Source organism: Chlorella variabilis (genome assembly GCF_000147415.1).
Source record: "Chlorella variabilis unplaced genomic scaffold CHLNCscaffold_11, whole genome shotgun sequence".
Taxonomy (NCBI): domain Eukaryota; kingdom Viridiplantae; phylum Chlorophyta; class Trebouxiophyceae; order Chlorellales; family Chlorellaceae; genus Chlorella; species Chlorella variabilis.
Window position 1 is genome coordinate 1187894 of NW_005435077.1, and position 12325 is coordinate 1200218.

Here is a 12325-nt window from a genome sequence, read left to right on the forward strand (position 1 = left end):
ACCAACAACCCCTCCCCTCCAAACGTTGTTGTCCCTTCCAAACAACCACAACAACAACGTTGTTGTCCCTTCCAAACAACCACACCAACAACAAACAACAATCAACCACCACCACAACAAACAAACAACCACAAACCACAACCACAACAGAGATGGCCTACATGTTTCTGGAGCGCAACAGCGGCCACTCCACCATCAACTACCCACTGGGCGGCAGCAGCGCCATCGTGGCGGCCCTGGTCAGGGGTGAGGCTGCGGGAGCAGCTATGGGGCGGTACCGGATGGTGGCGATACCGGATGGTGGCCAGCCCGCAGGCGGCCCTGCCACCACCTGCCGCGTCACCCGACCCTGTCGGTCCCGCCCTGCGTGCCTGGGCCTTCTCCTGCTCGCCTGCAGGCATCGAGAAGCACGGGGGCCGCGTGCTGCTGCGCACGCACGTGGAGGAGGTGGTGGTGGAGGGCGGGCGCGCGGCAGGGGTGCGGCTGCGGTCGCGCGCCGCCGGCGGTACCGCACCGGTCATCCGAGCCCGCAAGGCGGTGGTCAGCAACGCCTCGGTGTGGGATACCCTGCGCCTGCTGCCGGAAGGTGGGCTGGCGCGGCGAGGTGCAGCCTGTGCCGCTGGGCAGCTGTGCCTCTGCCAGCCCCTCCGCTGCCTCGCATTGCCGTGTTTGCCGCTGGCCGCCCCCGCCGCTGCTAGGCCTCGCCATGGCTGCTCTGTAACCTACCGCTGTGCCTGCCCTACTAGCCTCTCTCCTGCGACCCACCCACCGGACTGCCCACTCTCCCCGTCCCCTGCTTCTCCCCGTACAGGCGCGGTACCGCAGGCGTACCGCCAGGAGGGCCAGGCCACCCCCCGCACCGGCAGCTTTGTGCACCTGCACCTGGGCATCGATGCGGCTGGCCTGCCTCCAAACCTGGACATCCACCACCTCATCGTCAACAGCTGGGCAGATATTGAGGTGGGAGGCGGGGCGGCCCTGATCAGCTCACATGTGGGCGTATGCAACCAGCTAGTTTGCCGGCCGGGTGCGGCTGCTGGTGCGGCTGTCGACGCCCGAGCGCCGCGGCTCTTGCCACCTCTCCTCCGGGGAAGCTCCAGCGCTGGGCTCCCGCGATCCGCGCCGCAGCAGCCACGGCGCGCGCACACCGGCCCGCGCCTTGCGGTTGCCCGCTGCCGCCTGCCTGAGAGTGCAGGCGCCCCAGAATGTGTGCAACGTGTGCATACCGACCGTGCTGGACCCTTCGCTGGCGCCGCCCGGCAAGCACGTGGTTCACGCCTACACAGGCACGCCCTGCAAGCTGCGCCCCGGTGGCACATCACAGCCTCTCTCTCTCAATACCCTAATCGCACTGTACCCCTCCAGCCGACTCCTTCCTTCGGGCGGGGCAGTTTATCTAATAATGCTGCATGCATTAGGCAGGCGGTGTCCCAGGCAGGCGGAGAGTCCTTGGTCTCTGCGCCGTGCGCCCCGTGCCCCCTCCCCTCCCCTGCGGCCGCCCCGTGTCGCGACTGACATGCGTCATGCGCTGCCCCTGCTGGCCTGCCCCCGCCCTTGCCTGCTGCAGCCGGCAACGAGCCGTATGAGCTATGGGAGGGGCTGAAGCGCGGCACGCCAGAGTACGCGGCAATGAAGGTGAGGTGACCGGTGGCGCGGCTGCTGGCGCCGCCGCACGATGGTTGGTTGCCCACCCCCAGCCCTCTCACGCATCTGCCCCGGGAATCCAAAAGCTCACACGCCGCGCGCGGCTCCCACACACATCGATCTTCCCTGCAGGAGGAGCGGTCCCAGTGCCTGTGGGCGGCGCTGGAACGGGTCATCCCCGACGTACGGCAGCGCGCCGAGCTGCAGCTGGTGGGCACGCCCCTCACTCACGAGCGGTACCTGCGGTGAGCGGAGCGGCAGCGGGGTGCTGAGGCGCGGTCTGGCTGGGGGAGGAGGAGCGTGCGTGCGCCTTGGTGCCGGCAGCCTGCCCGCCAGCGCGCCGAATGCAGGGGCTTGTGGGGCTGGTGCAGGCGGTACAAGGGGAGCTACGGTCCTGCCATCTCGGCGCGCAACGCCAGCTTCCCGGGAGCCGCCACCCCGCTGCCGGGCCTGTACAGGTGTCCTGCCGGCCTGGCTGTTTCGCTGCTGTCCCCAAGGAGAAGGGGCCTCTAGAGCTGCGGGCAGGGTGCCTAGCGGTGCGTGGGCAAAGCGCCGTGCTGTCGTGCTGCGGGCCTGCAGGTGCGGCGACAGCTGCCAGCCTGGCATCGGCGTGCCGGCGGCCGCCGCCAGCGGCATGATTGCGGCCAACACGATGGTGCCTGTGTGGAGCCACTGGCAGCTGCTGGATGCCCTGGGGCTGTAGGGCCGTGCCTGCTACGGGGCCCTCCCGGCGCCACTCCCGCTTGTGGAGACCACCTGCGACGCTAGCCCTGCGGCGCCACGCCTGCAATTTTGCCTCGGCCTTGTCTTGCTTGGATTTAATTGGGGATGGTGTCGCGGGATCCCCCAGCGCAGTGCTGCCAGCGTGCATGCCTGCGCGTTGAGTGTGCCGATTGCAACTGCCTCCTGGCTCTGTTATCTGCAGTTTCAATCTCCGAAATTACTGTAATGCCGTTCTGACACATGCGGAGGACAACGCAGAACAGGAGCTGGCTGTTATTCCACCACATGCGCCTCTGCCGCCAGCAGCACAGCACAGCAAGGCGGCGAGCATGAGGCGTCGTGCCGCAACGCGGTGATCGCCCTAGCTTGTGAGCCACGATGCTGCCAGCCATTTGCCTGCGGGATGGCAGCCAAATTGGCCGTTGAGTGGGCTTTCGCAGCGCCCGCTGCGGGGCCCCGCGGCCCAGCTCGTCTCAACCACTCGGCACTGTTTATCGATCAAGGGGGCGGCAGACTGCCCGCAGCTTGCGCCCCCCTGCCCGGGGCCGGGCTGGGAAGTGTGTCGGGAATCCTCCCAGATGGGACGCCATCTGGCGGCAGCCGCCCACACCTGGCGAGCCTTCCACCGCAGCCAAATGGCCTATAAAACACGGCTACGGGGCGGCAGTGTCATTCAACTCGCTGCAGCCCTCTTCTGAGCCTTCAGCCCACTCTCCTCCACCTCCCGCCTCCACCTGCCCCGTCGCCGCTGCCACAACACACATACCCCCACCTGCAACCATGCGCTCCTCCCTGTCCTTCGTCCTGCTGGCCCTGCTCGGCCTGGCCGCCACGGCCCACGCAGCAGGGCCCATGTGCGACCGCAAGAAGGGCTGGGTCCCGGCTGGCGCCAGGTTCACTCCCCAAATCTCCAGCATGGTAGGAGCCGCCGCTGCACAGCCTGCCTTGCGCAGGTGCATCAAGTCACAGCTGCACTGCACGCCACCCTGGCGCAGCGTCAAACCTTCTGATACTCAACGTGCTGAAGCCCGTTGGCACCACACCACCACCTCAACAAGCGCACCCTTGGCCCTCCCGCTACTTCCCGCTGCAGGCGGAGATCGTGGTGGAGATGATGCAGGAGGATGGGGACCTGCCCAAGGGCTGCACCTACAGCAAGCATGCCCTGGTCAAGTCCTGCCTGCTGGTGAGCTGGTTGGTGGTGGCGGCAGTGGTGTTGGAGTTGGTCCAAGCTGGCTGTGGCAGGCTGACTGACTTTTCCTCCCTGCTGCCCCCTGCCCTCCCCTCCAGCCCAAGACCAACACCCGCTACGCCCAGCTCAACGCCAAGATCGACCTCACCTTCCGCTGCCAGGTGAGGAGGCCCCGCAGGCTGCGGAACGGCCAGCTGGCGGCATTGTGTGTGCTGGCGTTGCCGGGGCTTTGGGTCGCTGGGGACGTGTCACCGCCAGGCGGCCGCCGTGCCTCCCACCACCCCACGCTCACCGCTTCCCTGTCTCCCTGCTTCCTACCCCGCAGGGCAAGCCCCTCACCACCCGCGTCCACTCCCGCTGCGACGTTGGCCGCTCCGGACGGATCGACAATGTCCGCTACAACGTGGTGTGGATGAAGGCCTGAACCCGCCCACGCCAGATCCGCCCGGGCTTGTGCTAGACCCCGGGCGTTGCCGTCATCGGCGCCCGCGTCTCGCCTTGTAATGTGCGCTCACTGTTTTGCTGCCCACCAATCACCGATTCCTTCTCATCTTTCATCTCTGCTCTTTTGCTCTATGCTGTGTCCCTGCCTCTTCTGGATGTACTTATTGATACCCTAATGAATGGTGATCTATACTGCTACATGTAAACGTTTCTGTTGAGTCAAATGACACAAAGTGGACCACCATGGCACAAAGTGGACTCTCACGATGGCGGCGCTGCTCGGAGCCGCCGCCGCCACGTCACCCTGCTGACATTTCGCCAGCAGATAGCTCACAATTCATGAATTGTGCGACCGCCTGCGTTTGTGTGCATTGGCAGCGCTCCCCAGCCTATTTGGGCGAGGCTGGTGTCTCGAACGGCACAGTCCGCCGGGGGCTCTCCTTCGAGGCGGCGCAAAGCATGCTGAGCGGCAAAGTCGCGGTGATCACAGGAGGGGCATCAGGCGAGGAATCGGGCCAGCGCCTGCCGACTCCTGGATGGGGTTCTTGCTGTGGCTGGCCTTGCATGCGTCCGCCCGCTCCCCAGCATGCCCACGGGCAGCCACCATACCGCCCAGATTGGTGGAGAGAGCCCGCGCTGCTGCAGTGAGCGCTGGAAGCCGATGGCGCGACCTGCCCGGTAGCTGCCAGGGCCGCCAGCGGCGGCCGCCTCTGTCGCTTCCTACCTACCAGGCCGGTGCCTTTGCGTTTCGGTGGCCTGCTGCAGGCATCGGAGAGGGGATTGCCCGCCTGTTTGTCAAGGAGGGCGCCCGGGTGGTGCTGGGAGATGCGCTGCCTGCTCCCCTGGTCGTGTTCAGTGCGTGCTGCACAGTACCTCTTTTGCGACAGCCTGTGCGGCGAGCGCTTGTGAGCGCCATGCCTGCCTGCACAGCCCTGCCGCTGCTCCCACTCTTGCATCCCACCTGCCTGCCCACTCCACTGCAGATGTGCAGGTAGAGAAGGCCCAGAAGCTGGCAGAGGAGCTGGGTGCGGAGCATGCCATTGCGGTGGAGTGCAATGTGACGCGGGAGGAGGATGTCGAGCGCCTGGTGGGCACCGCTGTCAGCACCTTCAAGGCCATCGACGTCATGGTGAACAATGCAGGTGGGGGGACGATGGGCACGCACCCAGATGGAGACCAGAGGGGTAATGCAGGGCATGCGCAGTGTGGAGGAGCTCCCCTGGAGGCGGCAGCCCAGCGGGAGAGATGCATGTGTGAGTCAGTCAAGGCTGCGCCCAGCGTGCTGCGCTGCTGCTCACCAGGCTGCTGGCTGCGCCGGCTGCAGGCATCGTGGGCAAGCTGGGGGTGCGGGAGGCGCTGATGGAGAACTTGAACCTGGATGAGTTTGACCAGGTCATCCAGGCGAGTCGGCGGCTGGCCGTCTTGTGCCAGGGATGCAGTGATGTCACATACGGTAGCTACGGTATCCACTGCCGGGCGGCCACCGCGGCCACAGCATGCCACTCCACCTTCCTCAGCCCCATCAGGTCCAGGGTTTACTCGCCTTATTTTATTCATCCTTCTTTCAGGTCAACCTGCGTGCGGTGGCGCTAGGCACCAAGCACGCCTCGCGGGCCATGATCGCGGCGGGCACCCGCGGCTGCATCCTCAACACTTCCTCGGTGGCCGGCTTCCGCGTGAACATCGCCAACAGCCATGCTCATCCCGGCGGGTGAGGCGCAAAGGGGAAGGGGGCAGGAGCAGGCTGGCAGTGGTGGTGTTGTCGCGGGGAGGAGAGAGGGTGGAGACTCTCCAGTCGGACTATGCAGTCGGACTGCATGCATGTCGCCTTTAGCCGCGGCGGGGTGAGCTGGGGCTCAGCTGACGCCTCCAAATCTGCTGTGCATGCATGATGCATGGTGCATGCGCCTGACTCGTGCCACACCTCATCTGCCTGTTGCTGCAGCCTACGTGGCCAGCAAGACTGCCGTCATCTCGCTGACCAAACTGGCGGCCTGTGAGCTGGCGCCGTATGGCATCAGGGTGAACGCGGTGGCGCCAGGTCAGCGCTGCATGAGCCCCGCCGCCACGTCAAGAAGGAGCGGTGCAACCAGGGAGGCCAGCAGGCACGGGCCGCCGCTCCGCAAGGCTGTTAGCGCTTGCACAGCTGCCGCTGTTGCCATTGGTGCAGGGTCCACAGTGACGCCCATGGTGGCAGGCGTGATGCCAGGCAACCCAACGCTGGAGTGTGAGCACTCCTTCCCCTCCACCCAAAGCTGCCGCTGCCACCTGGCGGCTGGTGCTGTCGCTCTGCTGCATACCGCCCCGCTCCCCTCCCTGCTCCTACCCAACTCACCCACACACCATACACTCCACCTTACTCCCCTCCACCTCCACCTCCCCAAGCAGACCTGGAGGCCGCCTTGGCGCTGACCAGCCCGCTCAAGGGCGTAGCGGTGCTGCCGCGCGACATCGCCAACGGCATGCTGTTCCTGGCCTCAGCCATGGGCCGCTGCGTCAAAGTGAGCCGCAGCTGGCGCTGCCGCGGTGCTGCGCCCCGCGGCTGCTCGCGGCGGCGTGCGGCCAGCCCTGCGCGTGCCCAGCAGGACTGGCGGGCCCCCTCACCTGCGCTTCGCTTCTCGTTGCACCCCCATGCTGCAGGGCCACACCTTGGTCATCGACTGGGGCGCGACCGTCGGTGTCAGCGGTGCGTGGCGCCCCGCCACCTGAGCTGGCCACGTGTCCGCCCCATGTTGCCTTATCCTGGCTGCCGCGTCGATGCTGCGCCTGCCCAACCTGCTGCCCGCAGGCTCGGTGCCCGCCCTGGCCACCTAGCGGGCAACCACAACAGGAGGAGGCTCCAGCCAGATCGAGGAACCCCGACATTTGAGTGAAACATGGAAACGGCAACTGCCATTCATTGAATTGTCTCCACCGTGTGTGTACGCTTATGCACTACCCCTTCTGCATTGCTATTCACTGTGGTGCCGCAGCCGAGTGCGATTGAAGTGTCAACAGGTCTGCTGGTCCGTCAGTTGTGGCATTACATGCGCCGCTGATGTACATCAGCGGCGCGCCCCGCAGCGGGACAAACATGCTGCGCAGGGCTGGGCGGCCGGTTCATGGAATGCCGGCGGGAAGGGCAGGGCATCACGAAAAGGGTTAGGGCAGTACAGGGCAGGTTCCAAAGATTGAGGAAGGCAGACATAAAAAATTTGAACAAGCAAAGGCAGGACAAGGCTCAAGCAAGACAGGTACAAGGCTCACAGCATAAGATTACAGGGCATCAGCAGGCCCATCTGGTTGGCTACATTGTGTGGCGAAGGTGGAAGTATTGGCATTGATTGATACACTCTAGCAGCGGGTGGAGCTGCGGAAGGGGCAGGCACGGCGGGGGGCGGGCAAGCCCCAGGCCCAGCAGGCTCACTGCCCCCAGCCCTTGGCTTCCAGCACCCGCACAAACTGCTGCTTCACCTGCTCGAGGTCCAGAGCAGCAGCGGGGCCAGTGGCGGCGGCAGCTGCTGCGGCAGCAAACTCCCCGCTGTCCTGCCGGCCCGGGGTGGTGATGCCCCGGACGGGACCGGCAGGGCCAGGGCCCGGCGGCTGCTGCCCGCTGGCGCCGTCGCTGGCGCTGGCGGCGGCAGCGGCGGCCAAGGGGCCGCAGCTAGCCGGCGGCACGGCGGCCAGCGCGGCGGCGCCAGGCACAGGGAAGCTGTGCAGCGCCAGCTGCAGCCAAGCCAGCATAAAACGGCCAGCCGATCAGCGCATGACTTGGCTCCTCCGCCACGGTGATGCTCTGGGTTTGGCTGTGCCAGCAGCGCTGTGCCGGGCAGCTCACCTGTGCCAGCACAGCCTTGGCGCAGGTGGCATCCATGTGCTCGATCATGGCAGCCACTGCACGCGCAGCAGGTCCAGGTCACAAACAGCTGTAGCCATGGTGGGCGCATCGCCACCCCGCCGCACACAGCGGCGCAGGCTTTGGCTGGCAGCAAGGCCAGCGCCATCCCAGCCAGGCAGCCAGCCTGGCAGGCAGCCACACCCCAGCCGGGCCCGCGCACCCGTGGTGTCGGCGGTGCAGCGCCCAAACTGCGGCAGCAGCTGCACCAGGCACTCGGTGAGCAGGCGGCGCAGCTTGAGGTCCACCGCCGCGCGGAACACCTGCGGGGACAGGGGCGCAGGCAAGCAGGCGCCGACACGAGCGGTCACGCAAGGCTAGCGCCCGCGGCGCCCTCCCTCTGGGCGCCTGCAACCAGCCTTCCACCCGCCCTCCCTCCGCCCTCTACCCACCTCCAGGAGCTCCTCCTCGCCCAGACCCGGCAGCCGCGCCGCCAGGCTGGCGCCCAGCTGCGCCGCCAGGCTGGCGCTGCCGAAGAAGCCGCTCAGGCGCAGCGCCTGCACCGCGTCGGGCACCTGCGGCCAGGGATGCGGGTGGAGGATGGCGGGGGTGGGTGCAGCGCACGGCCGCAGGCTGTCCTGTCCACCAGAGCTGACTGCCACCACGGCTGCGAGCCGAAGAAGACAGCTGCCCAGCCGCAGCTTCCCAAGGAGCGCCTGCCAGACTCTGCCAGGCTGGCGGCTGGGTCGGGCCCAGCACCCAGCAAGCTCACCGTGTCGAAGGCCGGCAGCACGCCTCCCGAATACACAAACTCGAGATAGTAGCCCAGGGACACCGCGGCGAGCGCCTCGCACTTGACGGCATCCAGGCTGATGACTTCTGCAGGAACAACCAGCATGTGAAGGATCAGAATGCACAGTTGTATGGTGGGTGCTGCCGGGTCGGCGTGCGGTCAAACCGGGCGGTCAACGCCGCGCTTTCCAGCAGGCCTTGTAGAGCAGGGCATCTCGCACCTGGTGCCTTCTGGCCGCGTATATAAGTGAAGAACTCGGTGAAGAATTTACTGGAGGCTGTAGGAGCAGCGGGAGTCGGCAGGAGGCGCAAACAGAGGCAGCGGGCAAGAGACGGTGGGCTTGCAAAGCCAGCGGCTGCAGCAGACCGCCGGTGGGTGCTGTCTGGGATTGTTGTCGGAGCCCCATGTGGCGCACACTGCTGGGAGGTTGTAACCAGCTCGCGCCACCCACCCGACAGCAGCACCGAGTGCACCGGGAACAGGAGGGCCTGGCACTGGAAAGTGAAGTCGGGGCGGTGCAGGGCGGAGAAGCCGAGCGGCGAGAGGCTCAGGTGGCCCACGCTGGTGTTGCCGCTGCTGGTGCGGACAAGCATGGCGGACTGGCAGTGTGTCAGACTGCTCTCGCCTGCAGGGCGACAGCGGCGGGGCGAGCCTGCTTCAGCTTGCGAGCAAGCGACAGGCGGCGGCAGGGCGGCCGCCACTTGGCGCCCCTGCTTGGCTGCAAAACCGCCGCTGTTTAAAGGGTGATGGGGCCAAGCTGCGCTGCTGCCGCGGTTTGCTCCCCCGAGCCGCAAAGCCGGAACCGAGCCAGTCAAGTCCACGCGCTCTCACCGTGATGTCTGCAATCAAGCCAGCGCTATGAATCACACATCGTTCGATGCACAGCGATCGCGGATGAAGGGGAGGCAGCACAACATCCCCCTGGGGTTTCTGTCGCCGCCGCCCGCCTGGCGGCGCGCTGTGCACAGCGTCTAGCGGAGACGCCACCGAGTCTAGCCATGCTCCCCATGCTGACCCGTGCAGGACTGCTGCCGCCCTCGACCCGCCACCGAGTCTAGCCATGCTCCCCATGCTGACCCATGCAGGACTGCTGCCGTCCTCGACCCGCAAACCCTGCCGCAAGACTGCCAGGCCGGGCCATGCCCGCTCCGCTGTGGGCAGCAAGGGTCTGACAGAGGGGGAGCACAACAAGGGGGGCCACGGTGCCAGCGCTGAGTCGGCATATCAATCCAGGCGGGTTGGGATGTTCTTGGACATGGCGCCCGCTGTCTTCCTGGAGCTGCGCCAGCGACTAGGTCATCGTGACAGAGCTGGTGGCGGATGGCGGCTGCACCTCGCTGCCCTTGCTGGCTGACCAAGCCCTGCAGACTACAAGGCCTGTCCGTAGGGGCTGGGTGGGTGGCAAGGCATTACAAAGTATTGTCAGTATCAAGTTAAGCGAGCGGCAGTTCAAGACAGGGTAGCGCAGTTCTCAATTTCGGGGATGGAAAGGAATGGGTGACAAGTAGGAGGGGTGTGAGCTGCGGAGGGTTGGACGCGAGTGAGCATGGCAGGGGGGAATGGAGCATCATACGTTGTGAGAAGGGAAGGGAAAAGGAAGAGGGTGATAATGGGAAACCATTTGTGTAAAGGGAATATCGCTCCGCATCGCAGCGGGAGGCAAGTACAACAGCAGCAGCGATGCGCTGCCGAGGCGGCGGCTGTGCGAGGCTGCCGCTCCAAGGGTGTGTCATGCAGCGGCGCTGCGCTGCTCCAATTCAGCAAGGAAGGCCTGAACGTCAAACGCAGTTCTCGCGAAAGCTCCCTGCACCAGCAACCCGCAGCATGCATACGTCAGCCTGCGTCCCGAGCGAGCACGCCCTCCCCTCTGCAATTGCCGCCAGCAGATGGCGGCTGGCCCCTGCAAGCACCCGAGCCGCCAGCGCAGCCAGGCTGCCTGCCTGCCAAAGGGGGCAGCCTCCTCCAGAATCAGGCCGACCGCCATCCAGCTGCGCATAGGCTCACCTCATCAAGAGGGCTGGCTTGGTCTGTGGGGGCGTCGTCGCTCGCCTCCATCTGGAGATCAAGGCTGCCGTTGGGGCGCAGGAAAGCGCGGAGCGTGGCAGCCCCCCTGCTGATGCGCCCCTCCAAGGCAATGTCGCCAGAGGGCAGCCGGCTGCATTGTCCAAACACGCCATCGGCGCTGAACACTTGAGTGCTGCTGTGCGCCACCACCAGGCCGGCCCACATGCCTGCGGGACGGGCATGCAGGGCGTGGGGTGGTTAGGGTGCTGGTATTGGTGGGGGGTGCAGGCGGGGTCGGATCTCACCAGCCAAACCTGCCAAACCGGATCAGGCAGAGCAGGCAGGCATGCAGGGTGCACAGGAGCCCGTCGCAGGTCAAGCTGCGCGCCCGCCGCCAGCGCGCGCACCAGTCTCTGCGTCTACACCGATGATGGCCAGGCTGCGCTTGGGGGGTTCCCCATCTGATGAGCTGCGGTCGGGCGCAGGCGCTGCATCGGCAGTGCTGGCTGCATCCCTTGAGACCTGCAGACGGGTGAGTGGAGGGAGGGACTGCTCAGGAGTGGCCAAGTTGGTGTGTGCGGTGCAATCTGATCTGCTACTGGCGGGAGGGGGCGCAGGGCGGAGGCAGCGGCAGCGGCAAGAGCAAGCCAAGCGGAAGCAGCTTGGCGCACCGCTGACTGGGAGGGTCTTCCTAACCGCCGGGCCCACTTGTAAATGGCGGCGCTTAGTAGTGTGTGGGAGGACACAGCTGCGGTGGGCGCGACAGCAGCCTGCAGCAGGCGGGGCGCGGCGGCGGCGGCGTGCGGCAGCGGCAGTGAGGACAAGGGTGCAGGGCGCGGCGCTGCTGTGGATGCGTGGCAGACTCCCCAGGCGTCACGCTGAGTGCGCCGGGAGAACTGGGGAGACACACCGTCCCGCTGCCAGTCCTTGCGTGAGCAGCTGCCATGCACCTGGGTTCAACCCTCCTCACCTGTGGATCCCATACTCCAACGAGCGCTCTAACATCCTCTCTGGTGAGAGAGGAGCTGATTGGCGTTGGCGGGAGGGGCAACGGTAGGCTGAGGGGGGCCGCAGCCAGGCAGCCCCGCTGCCAGGCCACCAGGGCCAGCAGCAGCACCAGGCAGCGTGCCATGGTGTATCAGCCGATTCAGGGAGCCATGGTTTCGAGAGGAAATGGGAGGGGCCCCGGCATCGAGTATCATGAGAACGTCACGCTGTGCAGCTGGCGAATCCGCCCATGTGATCGTTCGCCAAAGAGACACATCGATTAGTTTGCTTCTCCTTCTGGCCACTTGGGATCTCATAGGAGACAGTGGGAATGTTGGCGGTGCCCGACCCTATAGGTGCTGACCGCAGATGATGGTGTTGATTGGGCAGGGCCAGCGGCAGTAGGCGGCGGCACTCTGCCGCCGCCCCTCGGCACGGCTCACTCCTTTGCAAGGATTTGACAAGCAGACACGTCTCAAACATTAAAAAGAGCAGCGGCCCGTCACGCTGCACGCCCCAAGCTATGTACAGGACCGCTGGGAGCAGCGGCAGGGAATGCCCCAGGTGCCGGGCTTCGCTCGGCAGCAACAGGCTGGCACGCCCGGAGCAGCATCACAGCTTGGAGCGGGTCACGCCCCGGCCCTGACCAGCACCGCCGCCCCCGCCCTTCTCGCCGCCGTCGCCGCCGCTCTTGCGGATGAGCGAGCGCATCCAGGCCTGCGCC

At 66.1% G+C, this 12325-nt stretch overlaps 4 protein-coding genes across 4 annotated transcripts in view; 2 read left to right on the forward strand and 2 right to left on the reverse strand.

Moving 5' to 3' along the window:
• Positions 1-2347, forward strand: part of CHLNCDRAFT_134505 (hypothetical protein) — a gene marked incomplete at both ends in the record, with an annotated part of 4418 nt that extends 2071 nt beyond the window's left edge. Inside the window, 8 exons of the mRNA XM_005847271.1 lie at positions 151-246; positions 398-586; positions 812-960; positions 1196-1310; positions 1568-1635; positions 1777-1889; positions 2016-2102; positions 2224-2347. Coding sequence (XP_005847333.1) covers positions 151-246; positions 398-586; positions 812-960; positions 1196-1310; positions 1568-1635; positions 1777-1889; positions 2016-2102; positions 2224-2347 — 941 coding nt within the window. The remainder of the gene's footprint in view (positions 1-150; positions 247-397; positions 587-811; positions 961-1195; positions 1311-1567; positions 1636-1776; positions 1890-2015; positions 2103-2223) is intronic.
• Positions 2348-4589: 2242 nt separating this feature from the next.
• CHLNCDRAFT_134507 (hypothetical protein) lies at positions 4590-6817 on the forward strand (the record flags this gene model as incomplete). Its single annotated transcript, XM_005847272.1, has 10 exons — positions 4590-4623; positions 4769-4858; positions 4987-5145; positions 5328-5395; positions 5572-5714; positions 5962-6044; positions 6174-6230; positions 6392-6504; positions 6644-6689; positions 6792-6817. 10 exons carry the CDS (start codon positions 4590-4592, stop codon positions 6815-6817), a joined length of 819 nt encoding a protein of 272 aa, XP_005847334.1.
• Positions 6818-7405: 588 nt separating this feature from the next.
• CHLNCDRAFT_134508 (expressed protein) lies at positions 7406-9203 on the reverse strand (the record flags this gene model as incomplete). The annotated part of the gene is made up of 7 exons (XM_005847439.1): positions 7406-7708; positions 7821-7876; positions 8041-8140; positions 8270-8392; positions 8590-8696; positions 8831-8887; positions 9062-9203. 7 exons carry the CDS (start codon positions 9201-9203, stop codon positions 7406-7408), a joined length of 888 nt encoding a protein of 295 aa, XP_005847501.1.
• A 3010-nt stretch (positions 9204-12213) lies between these two features.
• Positions 12214-12325, reverse strand: part of CHLNCDRAFT_134510 (hypothetical protein) — a gene marked incomplete at both ends in the record, with an annotated part of 1799 nt that continues 1687 nt past the window's right edge. Inside the window, one exon of the mRNA XM_005847440.1 lies at positions 12214-12291. Within this exon, the coding sequence (XP_005847502.1) occupies positions 12214-12291 (78 nt within the window). The remainder of the gene's footprint in view (positions 12292-12325) is intronic.